Source organism: Aotus nancymaae, unplaced genomic scaffold, assembly GCF_030222135.1.
Source record: "Aotus nancymaae isolate 86718 unplaced genomic scaffold, 86718_ANA_hifiasm-v0.15.2.pri h1tg000003l, whole genome shotgun sequence".
Classification (NCBI taxonomy): domain Eukaryota; kingdom Metazoa; phylum Chordata; class Mammalia; order Primates; family Aotidae; genus Aotus; species Aotus nancymaae.
In genome coordinates this window covers 11105865-11119191 of record NW_026988414.1, presented here as the reverse complement: position 1 = coordinate 11119191, position 13327 = coordinate 11105865, and the positions used below count along the sequence as shown (strand labels likewise).

The window sequence follows — 13327 nt, the reverse complement described above, 5'->3', positions numbered from 1 at the left end:
TCAGCTCACTGCAACCTCTGCCCCCAGGTTCAAGCGATTCTTGTGCCTTAGCCTCCCGAGTAGCTGGGATTACAAGTGTGCAAGACCAGGCCCAGCTAATTTTTGTATTTTTAGTAGAGATGAGGTTTCACCTTGTTGGACAGGCTGATCTCAAACTCCTGAACTCAAGTGATCCTCCCGCCTCGGCCTACCAATGCTCCGGTTATAGGCGTGAGCCACTGTGCCTGGCTAGCACCTGTGTTTTCACAAAGTTCCTGGTGTCTCTGACCCGCTACTGAGATAGCCCATTTTACAAGTGAGAGAATGAGGCCCCAGAGGGCATGTGGATTCCAAGGCACAGTGAGTCAGAAGCAGAGCTGAGTAGAAGTTCTTCAGGACTCAGGCCTCGGGCCTTGGCCCTCCAACTTCCAATCAGCTCCCTCCTCTGCCAGGTTTTGGAAGGATGGAAAGGGGAAACCAGGAGACCCACCATCAGAGCTTGAGCTGAACCCTGAACAATCAGCTTGGTGGTTAAACCAGTCAAACTCTGCTCCTCCACCCCCTGGCTGGCCTTTCCACTGCCACAGTCTCTCCCCGCTATCTCACAGCCCCCTTCTTTGCCCACGTTTGAACTTCTCACTTGCCTGATTCAGCTTTCCCACCTTCTTAAGCTATAAAACCCCAAACAAAAGGTCATCACATGAGGCAGTTTAAGGGCATATTTGCCAGGAAACTGTCCAAAGCTGACCTAATCTCTCTAGTAGGCCTCAGTGTCCTCATTTGTAAAATAGGTGGGCGCTGACACTTTTCTGTGGCTTCCTCTCCTCCCACCACAGCCAGAGGGGCAGTGTCAGGGAGTGTGAGAAAGGCTGTGGAAACTGAGGCCTAGACAAGTAAAGTCACTTGCCTGAGGTCACAGGCTTCTTGGCCCCTCACCTTCCATCAGGGGTCCCTCCCTGGCACCCACTTTCTGCCCGCCCTCCGCTCCTCCATCATCTCACCTCAGGTTCTCAGAGAGACAGGCTGCGCAGCAGAGAGCCCTGGGTTCCTTTGGGTCCTGGCAGACGGTGGGAGGGCACCCAAAGGGAAACTCATTCTCATCAGGTGCCGGGCGGGGGCTGCTGCCTGAGCTGGAGGCCATCTCAGGATTCCAGGCTGGCCAGAGGGCCCGTCTAAGTTCCTCCAGGGCAGGGGACCAGCTCTGTGGAGTTCTGGCCTGGGCTTCACTCTCTGGTGAGTAGGAGTCTCTGATGACTTTATCTTCTTCTCTCTGGCTTGTGTGGTTCAACGTCATAGCTGAGTCACAGCAGGGATGGAGCAGGAATTACCCTTTGTGGTGATAAAAATCCCCTGGATGGTGACTGAAGGCTTTAGGAGTGTCCAGTCATTTTTTAATTTTAGAGTGAGAAAAAGCAAGAGAGCAAGTCAGAGAAAATGAACCATGTCACAGACTCTCAGAAAGCACAGCGAGAGTTCCCCTGGCTGAGAATCACAGGCTGCCCCTGGCTTCCCCTACCTCCCTGGGCACATTGGAGAAGAGCGCCACAGCTGGCCCGTGGTCTGTGTTCCCTGGCACCTCCGAGCAGCCTAGAATTCTCAGTGCGGGTGCTCACCTTCCTAGTGGAAATCCCCAGGGTGTTGGAGGCAGGTCCAAAAGTTTAAGTTCTAGGCGCTTTTGCTCTGCTCTGTTCAGAGCGTCTGGGTAACCTCAAGGAGAAATCACTTCCTCACAGTGGGTTTGGATGACCCATTCTGTAAAAAAGAAGTTGCAACAGGTGGCCTCTGGGCTCTAAAATGCTGGGACCCTATCTCTCCTGGGACTGAGGCAACCAGAAGGAGCAGGAAGGCCCCTGATGACCCAACTCCTCATGGCATTCTGAACAGTCACAGTGACAACATCATGACTCTCCTTTGAAATCCAAGGCCTTAGGACCACAGATGCCTCAGGGCCCTCCCCGATCACCCCACTCAGGAAGTCATAGGTGGCTACATGCTCAGGTCAGGCGCCACCACGTCGCTGCCTCAAGGAGAACAAAGCACTAAACAAATACAAGATCCACGTTCGCAGGAAAAGTTCAGCTTGAGAACGATGGCTCCTGCATGTCTACTGTGTGCTGGGCAGCAGTTTATGGGCAAGGAATTCTTCTGCAGCCATATATATGGTCAGAGAAGCAAGATGCCTGGTCCAAAGGCACACAGCTCCTCTGGTGGTGGAGTGGGATTCGCACCAGGGCTGTGGGGCCCCAAGCTCTGTGTGCCTGGGATGGAGATCAGAGTACCCAGCTCTTGTTTCATCTATCAAATGGAGAAGATATCCCTACACATCTTTCCATCCTGCTGGGCTGCTACAGAGGTTTTGCAAACTTTTATGGTGGTTTCAAATTATGGGTTTTAAGGTCAGACAGAGCTGAGTTGGGATTCTGGGTCCACCACTTACTAACGGTGGTCCCTGGGACAAGGTCCTCTTCCTTCCCTGAAGCTCATATTCTGCATCTGTAAAATGAGACAATCATACCTATTTCACCCAATTTTTGTGATGACTAAATGAGATGGTGGGTCAAAGTGTGGCATGGTGTGTAGCCCAACTGAAGTACTTGAAAGGCTTTGACATTTGGCTCAGATGATGACTACAGGCCTTCCAGCTCCTCAGAGAAAGGATTAAAGTGGTGCATTATGTTTATACTGTGTTTTCACGTCTCTCAACTGGAGCCTCAAAGGTTGGCAGGGCAGGTCATCTGACCTGAGATACATTAAATTACCCACCTGCCATGGTGTAATACCGGGGATGCCACAGGCTGGTGGCAAAGAGGGCACGCACGGCATCTTACGGCCGCAGTGTACATCAGAACCTCCACCCGTATAGCAAACGACCTCCAGACCTGCACCAAGACTATCAGAAGACACTCCCTTTAACTGTGTACCCCATAGCCGCAAACTTACCTGCAGCCCTACCTGTTCCCTCCTTCCCCTGGTTTGGGAGCAGCCACCCAAGACTTATCTCCCCATCTCTGGGTCCCTTCTCTCTCCTTCAGCCTCAATACCACCATCTATCTGCTCATTCCCACGGACATCAAAATGTGCCCAAGCTGCTCTAAGAAGAAAAGGGAAAAATAACTAGTACTACTTTTGGGTGTTGTGTTATGTAATTTTATGGAATCATCTCATCTAATTTTCACTCTATGAAGCAGGTATTGCCATCACCATCCCCATCCTACAGATGAGAAAACCGAGGCACAGAGAGGTTAAGTGACTTGCTCAAGGTCTCACAGCTAGTGAGTGGGGACTCCTGAACCCAGAGCCAGTCCTCTAACCACACCTGCTTTCAAAGCATTCGTCTCCAATTTCCACATCGACTCTCTCTCCTCACTTAACGGTAGAACTTCTAGAAAATATTGTCTATACAGGCACCTGGATCGCCAGGGAACCATCTCTCCAAGTTTATATGAATGTCGAGGACTCCAAATGCACTGGGCCTGTCGCAGTTTCTATCCAACCAGCCCTCCTGCCGGCACCTGACCCAGCTCCCAGCCCTTCCTTCGGAATCCCTTCCTTTCCCCAGCTTCCCGCACCCTCTGGGGGGAATTCCCCCGCGTCTCTGGTGGCTCCTTATCTGTCTCCTTGACCCCTTTCTCTTCCATGCTGAGCCTCCATCGGCTCCATCCACGAGGAGTTCTCTGCGTCGCGTGTCCCCATTTCCCACTCGTCCTTCGGGGCGCCCCTGCACCAGACCCAACTCCCCTGGGAAGTCTCCGTGGGCCGCCCCATGATGAGGCTGGGCGCCCCGCTCTGTGATTCCTCGCGCCCGCTGGCGCCAGCACAACCCCGGCGGCCCGGCTCCGCAGGCCGGGTTGCCTGTCTGAGTCCCCAGCCCCGTCCGTGAGCCTGCCCAAGGGCGGGGACTGTCGAGTCGCCACCTCCACAAATCCAGTTGCGAGCGCAGCGCTGGGAGACGGGCAGCGCCGGAGCCTGCAGAAGGAGGAAGGAGCGCCCGGGGCTCCGGGGCGCCCGCGGCGGGGCTGGGCACAGTGAGTCCGGGGGCGGGCTCCGCAGCTGCGGTTCCAGGTCCCCGGCCGCGCCCGGGGAGTCCCCGCCTCAGCGAGCGCGAGCTGGAGCGGGGCATCCAGGGCGTGGAAGGGGGCCGGGAGCCGCCCTGCGGTTCTGGCGTCGGGGTGCAGGGCAGGCAACCTCGGCGCCGCCTCTGCCACCGCCTCCCCGCTGCCCCGCCGGGAGCTTCCGGTGGAGTATGGAGGCCGCAGCCGCGCAGGCGGAAACCGGGGAGGCAGGGCCGGGGCCGGGGGCTGCTCCCCGGGCCGCCCCAGGGAGGGGCGAGCGATCCCCATGCGGGGAAACTGAGGCTGAGGCCCGGGTCTGCGGCGCCACGGGCACTGTGCGCCCACTGTTAACTGACACACATGGACGCCGCTCCTCTGCGTGAGGGGCTCATGGCACCTGGTGCGGCGCCTGCGCGTGTTTAGTGCTCGGTCAAATGTCCCCTTAAAATACAAACACAAACCGGGAATTGGAGCCCCCACCCTGGTCCCCTCGCCTGCCCGAAATCCCAGTGGTGAAAAGGTGAAGAGTATTAAAACCCGAGTCTTACCCTTCTTGGATTTCTCCAGAGATCCTAGCACAGTGCCAGGCTGGCCCAAGCTTACTGGGTTGGAGCAATTGAGGAGGAAAATAAATATTAAATATTAATAAATAATAAATAAACTTTGAACCAATGTCACAGAAATAATCATAGTGAGTAAAGGAGCAAGCAACCTCCCTAGCTTAGTTTAGATTGCTCGCAGCTGCCGAGCTTATCTTACATTCCAGGCTAAGTTGTGAACTGTGTTTAGATAAAAAGCAGACCCAGCACGGTCTCCTCCTTCGGTTATAAGACATCCAAGCATATCCTTGTACCTGCAGCCCACAAGCATATTTCTGTAAAATCCTGTTTTTCCTCCCCAGTTACAAGTCCTGGGAACGTAATAACCAAGTAGACAATGTATGTTTTCTCAAGGTTGTAAAACGTGTCACAAGTCAATGATTAACTGTCTTTGTTTAAGCCTATTTCCTGCCTTGTTTTCCCCGCAGAGAAAATATATAAGCAAGGTATTTTCTTTGCTTGAGGCTGGCGGCCATTACTAGCAGTAAGGCCACTGTCAGCCGGAGCTCCAGTAAAGAGGTTCTCTTGGTTCTCTTGATCGCTCTGTTCTTCTCCGCTCAGATTTCCACAACACAATCAGTAAAGTGATGGTACTAAGAGGTTCCAGGCACTGTGTTTTTACAAACCGGGTATTTTAAGGAACCGTTTCTGTTTCCATTTAAACACACACACAGTCGCTAAGTCCTTATGAATATATAGTAATCAAAATAGTGATGGAACTTAGTGTTGGGGTAGAATTTTAGATTAAAAGCTACAAACGACCTTTATTTTTGCAAACTACCAATTTGACAAAGGCTCCTTCTCTGTCAGACGTCTTATCTTAGCAGAACTGATGGAGGGAGGGGCAAGGCTCCCCACCTTGTTGGTTTGGTTTTAACCCCTCAAAGGCACCTGTTAAATCTCTTTATGTGTTAGGAACCCTTTTCATGTCTTGACTCTCAACTGGATTGTAAGAGCAGGGAACTATCTTTTACTTTGTTTTTTAACCTGGCATGACTGTAAGTCTCTCATTGGAGGCAGAGCTGCTGTCCTCCAACTTCCACTACACAGGCTGAAGCTGCAGGACCCAGGGTACTCTAGTGAAAGTGGGACCTCAGGGGGGCCCACCTGGGAGGGAGATGCTACTTGTGGATGAGCAGAGGATCTCAAGGGCCTCTAAGAGAGAATTTCTGCAATCTATGGGAGGTTGACCAGATGTGGCCTCTGTGAAAAGGGTTCAAAGAGTTAAGTGTCTGAATTAAAAATTAATGGACTCTGAGTCAATTAGTCTGATGGTTTTCCCATCATCAGAAAACATTTATGTGTCATTGACCTTGCCTTTTCCTGGGTATTGTGAAGTTAGAAATAACGTTCTAGCAAAAATGTGGAAAGAAATCTGGGGTTGTTTGTTGAAGGGAGTTCCTAAGTCTAGTGATTTTTCCCTAACTCAACAGACGTCCATATTTTAAAAAAAGAAACAAAGCAACTCTGAAGTTATTTGAATTCTAGGCACCAAGCAATCCCTGAGGTTTTTCTAGTTGCTTATGGGACTGGCCACTTTGAAGGTGCAATGGGGATTTCAGTTTCTGATGGAAGTGCTAATGACACTCATGGTCAGGTAATGTGGTTCAGGCGAAGAGCTTGGCAGATGGACCCTTTGATAGGGACATGCTCTAAGATGCCAATGATGAGGAAGACATTAATAGTAGCCAGCTTACGGTGTCTCTTTGCCATCTGTAGCTACCCATGTGTCCTGTTCTGAGAGACAGGTTTTTCTGTGGGGCCATTCTTTCCTTCATGGACTCGGGAAACCAAGACTCTTCCAAAGGTGGGCACGCTGCACAGGGGCCTTTTGAAGAAAAGTTTCTCAAGGATTTGGGGCCTATAAAAGCCACTGTCTTCTGTCCCACCCACCCCTTCCTCTCTGCCCTAACACAGCGTAAGTGAAAAGAGCAGGCAGTCTGACCTCACTCTCTTCATGTGCCACATCCTGTTTTCAGATTCATGAGCTCATTTGCTGGAAATTTACCAAGGGAAATAGTTTAATTTTGGAAAGTACCAAAAACTTATCTGTAGTCATTCAGCTTAATTTGGGGGGCTCTTGACATGGAGGGGCATCACCAGAGGACCTCTGAATGCCCAGGGAACAGCAAGGCAACAGAAATTGAAAGCTGAGCCCAGTGAGGCTGAACCTGACTCAGAAAGGAAAGAAAATCTTTTGGAGGCCACTCATGTCTACCCAGTTGAATTTTTTTTTTCTAAAAATAACTTTAAAAAGAGAAATAGTTCATCTGGCCAAGGCCTCATATTTTTGTGTTCTGACCGTGGAGCCACGACTGAGGAATAAGAAAATGAACACAGGGAAGTGGGCAGCGTTTGAGCCTCAGCCCTCTCCCTTCTTGTCCATGTATTAATATGTTTCGCTTGTTCTAAGAGGCATGGAAAGGCTTTCAGCCTCCAGATTTCCCCTAATCCCTTAGCTATCCGCCCCTTGACATTGAAGTTGCCTGCCTAACCTAGTAGCCTTCTGAGCTTGTGGCTCCTGCAGCCAGGAGGATTCTAGATAATTACAGATCTGTGAGCCATTCTGCATTGGAGATGATGAGATGATGGAGCACAAGTGATGTGCCCCCTAGACTTTGCCTCTAAGCATCCAGCCACCTCCTGGCCTGCACTGTTTCCCAGAGCAGCAATTTATAATCCATTCTTTTTTTTCTTTTTTAAATTTATTTATTTTACTTTAGGTGCATACTATATCTGGCATTTCTAAGCAGAATGAATGCAACATGTAAGTGAATCCAGTCGGCTAAAGGCCGCCATTTGGGCAGGCTCCTGTTTGTCAACAGCCCTTAAATGTGGAGCCCAGAATGGTTATCACTTCCTCAACCCCAGTCAGCCCTTTGGTGCCTTCTTCTCATTGTCAGCAGCGTGCCTTGTCTCTGTCATACAGCTTGTGTTCAGTAAAAACAATTAGTGAACAGCTTTCCTGTTAGTATCATCTTAATCTGCTCTGATAACTTCTGATTCCTGAACCAGGAAATTTAATTAAACAGATGATTACAAGCTGTCAGCAACCTATCAGATTAGAAGACCAAATGGTACTGGGTTCTTCAATCCAGATTCAGTGTCTCCCTTTGGTACCTTACGTAGAACTGATATCAACAACAAAACAAAGAAATAAAACATGATCTTATAAAAATGATAGCATGTCACGTGTACTTTTGTCTGATGATTAAAAATGCCTCCAGTTTCCTTCTGTTAATCTCCATCTTGGTTCTTATCACACTTATTATGACTAGCAATTTTTAAAACATGGCTGTTTACAGGGTTTTTTTCTACCACAGAATTATGAAAACATGAAATTGTGTATAGGAATATATGAAATTAGATTAATTAAAACCATGAAAGTAAAGCTGTATCTGATTTCACTGTTGTTTCCCTTGGCTTAGCATGATGCTAGGTACATAGGAGACATCAATAAATATTGATTCAATAAATGACTAATATGCAACATGCTATTAATAAAAATTTGTACTTGTGGTAACCAGAGTTAATGATTTCTCCACCATCAGAAAACATTTATTAACTATCTTCGACCTGGCCTTTTCCTGTGTGTTGTGAAGTTAGAAATAGCATTCTAGCAAAAATTTGGAAAGAAATCTGGGGTTGTTTGTTGAAGGGAGTTTCTATGTCCAGTAATTTTCTCTATCTCAAGAGATTTCCAGAATTTAAGAAAAGAAACAAAGCACCTCTGAAGTTATTTGAATTGTAGGCACTAAGCAGTCCCTGGGGTTTTTCTAATTAATTGGTTGTGCACTGTGAAGATGCAATGGGGATTTCAATTTCTGATGGGAGTGCCAATGACATTTATGGTCAGGTGATGTGGCAGATGGACCCTTTGATAGGGACATGCCCTAAGATGCCAATGATGAGGAAGGCATTGATACTAGCCAGTCTACTGCCTTTCTTTGCCATCTCTGGCTACCTAGCTATCCTGTTCTAAGAGACTGCTTTTGCTGTGTGACAATTCCTTCTTTCATGGACTCTGGAAACAAAGACTCTCCCAAAGGTGAACATTGCTGCACCAGGGCTTTTTCCTGGGCTACAGAATTATTGCTCTTTCTTCATACTCCACTTTGTGAGGCTTGGGTTCCCTGGCCACTGGCTAGTACAGAACAAGAATAACTCGGTGTTCAAGCTCAACAGCTGTCAACATCTGACTGAGAATGGAACAGCGTGGAGGTCCCCATCTCACTTTATCTTGAGGACTCAGTCTAAGACAGAAAAACCAAGGAGTGAGGAAAGCTGTCACTCAGATATCAGACAGTCCTCTCTGATGTTGGAGGGCCGTGGGGGAAAGTTCCTTCCATCCTTAAACCTTATTTTTTCTTACCTGCAAAGTGGGAGAATGACTTCAGAGGAATCCTTCAGCATGAACCATTTAATTCTTTAAACTTTAATCATTCAATCCCTGCTGCTGGGGAAGGGGCACAGTTCTCCCATCTGTCAAGTGGCGGTTCTCCCCACCTGCCCTTGGGGTGGTACCAGCAATCCCTATAATGGACACTGGAAGCTTCCACTAGAGTCTTTTTGGACTCCAAACACTTTGTTTTTTGTTTTTTCAAGGGAAGCTATGTGAAAAACCTCCTCCGATGGATTTTCTTTCAGAGCTTAAGCCAAACGATTTCCCAGCACAAGCCAAGGCTTGGGAGCAAGAATGTGTGGCAGGAGCAAGAAGCTAAGAACAAGGGTGCAGCCCTTACTTTCAAAGAATGCCCCGGCTGGGGGCCAGGAGGGTTGTGAAAATGGAGCTGATGTTTGCTCATCTCTTCTGACCTCCTTGTCTTACAAAAGGGGAAATGGGGACCCAGAGAGGGAAATGAACTTGCACAGTCAGTCCAAGGTCCAGAAGACTCTTCCTCTGTGTTCTGATGCCCTGTTGTCTTAAGATGTCTTGGTAATATCCTGTCCTTTTATTCCTGCACTTGTTTCTCCTTGGATAACTCTCCACGAGACTGAGTTTCCTGAGGGCCAAGAAGCAGGGCATAGACATTTCTGTAGGCTCCTTTGCACCTAGCCTGCATCTCGTACACAGTGGGGGCTCAGTAATGATCTATGAAGAGGGACTTCTTTGCTGTCATAAGAGGATTCAGAGATATCAGGAAATATTAATCCTGCCTTTCACATCTGTGGGTTACCCAGATAGATGTATTTAACAAATATGTGTTTAGCTTCTACCATGAGCCTTTTTTTTTTGAGACAGAGTTTCACTTGGCTGTCCAGGCTGGAGTGCAGTGTTGTGATCATGGCTCACTGTAGCCTTCAGCTCCTGGGCTCAAGTGGTCCTCTCACCACACCCTCCCAAGCAACTGGGACTACAGGCATGCACCACCATACCTGGCTAATTAAAAAACAAAAACAAAACAAACATTTTTTTTTTTTTTCAGAGACAGGACTCACTATGTTACCCAGGTTGGTCTTCAAACTGCTTTGGCTTCCCAAAGTGCTGGGATTATAGGCATGAGCCACTGCTCCCAGCCCTTTTTGTAAATTTTAAAAAGAATTCTAGCATATATATCTAGCAACAATTTCTAGAGATCATGGTCTTAATCATTTCAGATCTGTACTTGTACATTTTAAAATCCAAAATTAAGTAGATAAGAAAAGCCATTCTGTCTAACTGACATCCTTGGTTACTATCTTCTGTAACCAGTGCCCAGCTGCACAGCCAGAGATCTGTGGTAGGGCCCATGGCTCTCTCTGGCCCCTGTGATTGCTGAAACTGGAACTGCTTGGGGAGGCCTGGGGCCCTGGCACCAGCTCCTGCCTAGTCCTGCTTCTCCTTTCACAGGGAACATGTCTACACACCAGCTCTCCTGAGCAGTCTTGGAATCCCTCCAAGGACAGCCCTGGACGCTGGCCAGGAGGGAGGGTGCCCCTGGGAAGGACACATCTATCAGGAAGCAGAGACTGTGGAAGGCAGGCACACACACGCACACGCTCACAGGATGGCTGGCTCATCCAAGATTTCAAGAGAAATTGGAAAACTGGATTTTTATGTGAAATGTCTTGATTTTTAGAACACCCTATAAGCCAACAAACAAACCCAAACCAAATGAGCATCCCTATGAACTGTGTCTGTGGGCCACTATTTGTGACCTCTGGTAGAGCCTGGCACTCCATAAACACAACAAAAGCCGATGTATGAATGTGCCCGCACATAACTCACCCGGGCTGTACACATCGTTCATCCAGATGTGAACCCTGCACACACATAATAGAGACCTTTATTGGACATTGACACACACATAGTATCTCCTGGGATATGGTTTTAATATTTGTACTTTCCAGCTAAGCAGACTGAATGTCAGAGAGAGCTCTAAGATCATGTCAAAATCTAGGCTGCCTGACCACAAAGCCCGTGTTCTGAACCGCCACACAAACAACCATCCAGATGCCTACACTCTGAATTAACATTGCCTATTACTTTGCATCCTTCTCTAAACTAAGCTCTACGAGTTTAGAGACTGTGTTTCCTTTGCTGGTGCATCCCATCACCTGGCACTGTGCCCAGCAGAGTATAGAAGGTGTTCAATATGTACTGGTGGGATTGTGCCTACTGGCTCATACAAATGTGTACAGATGGGGCATGCATTTAAACCCACATAACCCCACCATGCTGAAGAGCACGCGCACGCTGATGTTCCCACATGCACACCGCCCACCTCCATCTCCCACCCCCTACCCCACAAAGGTATTGGATCCTAAGCTGGCGCAGCCCAAGTTTCCCCTGCCAGACCCCTGCCAGTCTTGCCCAAAGCCTTCAGAAATAGTTTCCTGGAAATCTAGAGTCGGCTGTGGTGTTCTTTTTCCTAACTCAGGAGACAACTCAGCAGTTTTGTTTTTCAAAGTCTGGGACTCATAAACCTGGAATCCTTTCTTCATTTTTTCCACTAGAATTTTCCTTGGCCTGTTGCCTTCCCCCAATGCCTTGGTTAGGAGGTTACACTTGGAGCGCCCTCTGCCGGGCACTGTCTTCCCAACCTTGTGGGCAGTTGCAGAGGGGACCTGCTCCAGGCTCCTTTACAGAAGGGAACCTGAGTCAGACAGCAGTAGTGGGGAGAGGTTAGAGGATGTGGGCTCATTCCAAGTGTGTGCCAGTGTTATTACCAGTAAAGGGTCTTTTGTGATTTTTTTTAACGTTTTTGAAAATAAAATAAATAGCTTCCAGGGCTCAGATGAATGCCCTCTGCTCTCCTGAGGGCCACTACATGGGGCAGATGACACAGGTTTGGGAAAATCACCTAATTCAACTTTATCCTTCAGTCTCCATCACATTTAGTAAGTGGGGAAACAGAGATGTAGGGGGAAGAGGTGGGAGGAATATTTATTAAAAGGCTGCTATATGCATTTCAAGGTCTGGCATTTATAAGGCATACTTACAAATCTCTATCATTTCATCTTGACAAGTAACCCTGTAGGGTAGGTTTCCATTTTACAGATTAAGACACAGAGGCTCAGTGAGGTCTCTCAAGATCAGAAAGGGAAGGGGGAAGAGCTAGAATTTGAATCCAAATCTTTTTCTTGGCTTCGTAGCCTCCTGGATTTTTTCCATTTGGCGCAGGTTTGAGTTCAGTGGGGCCCAGCGGGGAGCCTTTATGGCTGGACTCATCAGAGGCCAGAGTTCCTTGGTCCTGCTGCCCAGAGAGGCAAGCCCTTCTCCTGAGATGCTTCCAGAGAGCAGTCTTTCGGGGTCACAGTCATTGGGGGACACAAGGGAATGGGTCAAACAGCCCCACCAGGACTCAGAGCTGGGAATAGGGTCCTGGGACTGGCAGCTATGCCAAGGGCCCTTAACTAACAGTTAAAAAAACAGGATCTAATCCCTTTATCAACCAAACACATGAGAGGCTCCAAAGGGCAGGGGTTTTTCTGGGAAAGAAAGCAGGTCCTAAAATGTTTTGTTTTGTTTTTCTTCTTAATGGAACCCTACACTTCACCAAGAGTTAAATCACTACCCTCCCTAATCCCTCCTCCATCCTGCAGCGCTGTCCAGAAACTTTCAAAATGTCTCACTTCCTGCAGGAATAAATCCAAACCCTTTATCTTGCTCATTTTTGGTCCAGCTTGGCCTTATCTTCCACTTGTCTCATTTAAGCAAACTGCCTAAGGGTCTCTGTCTGCACCTCCCTTGAGTCCCACTGCTGGGTGTTTGCTCACATGACTTCTCCTCTCTGAAATAACTTCATTTTGGTGTATCCAAACCTTAGTCATTCTTTCAGACCCAGCTCAGGGGGCACCTTCCCCACGGAGCCTTCTCCACTGCACGCAGCAGCAATGATCCTGCCTTGTACTTCTCTTGTGGGCACATGCTGTAGTTCCCCTAATAGACTGAATTCCTTAAGAAACAGTGTTGGGCCAGGGGCAGTGGCTCATGCCTGTAATCCCAGCACTTTGGGAGGTCGAGGTAGGTGGATCACTAGGTCAAGAGATTGAGACCATTTTGGCCAATATGGTAAAACCCCGACTCTACTAAGAATACAAAAATTAGCTGGGTGTCGGTGTCTGTAGTCCCTGCTACTTGGGAGGCTGAGGCAGGAGAATCACTTGAATCTGGGAGGTGGAGGTTGCAGTGAGCCAAGATGGTGCCACTGCACTCCATCCTGCCTGGGCGGGAGAGCGAGACTCCATCTCAAAAAAAAAAAAAAAAAAAGTGTT

The 13327-nt window shown here is 48.4% G+C and overlaps 1 protein-coding gene across 5 annotated transcripts in view; it reads right to left on the bottom strand.

The window, feature by feature from the left end:
- TRAF1 (TNF receptor associated factor 1) overlaps nt 1-4758 on the bottom strand; it is a 29108-nt gene extending 24350 nt beyond the window's left edge. The window contains exons 1-3 of one of the 5 annotated variants that reach the window (XM_012458235.2): nt 4580-4758; nt 1593-1731; nt 981-1347 (exon numbers count right to left, since the gene is read on the bottom strand). In XM_012458235.2, the coding sequence (XP_012313658.2) occupies nt 981-1273 (293 nt within the window). In that variant the 5' untranslated portion in view covers nt 1274-1347; nt 1593-1731; nt 4580-4758. Of the gene's footprint in view, nt 1-980; nt 1348-1592; nt 3783-4579 lie in introns of those variants that run through there. The other 4 variants (XM_064378453.1, XM_012458234.2, XM_012458236.2 and 1 more) reach the window with 4 other exon arrangements.
- Nucleotides 4759-13327: the final 8569 nt, after the last annotated feature.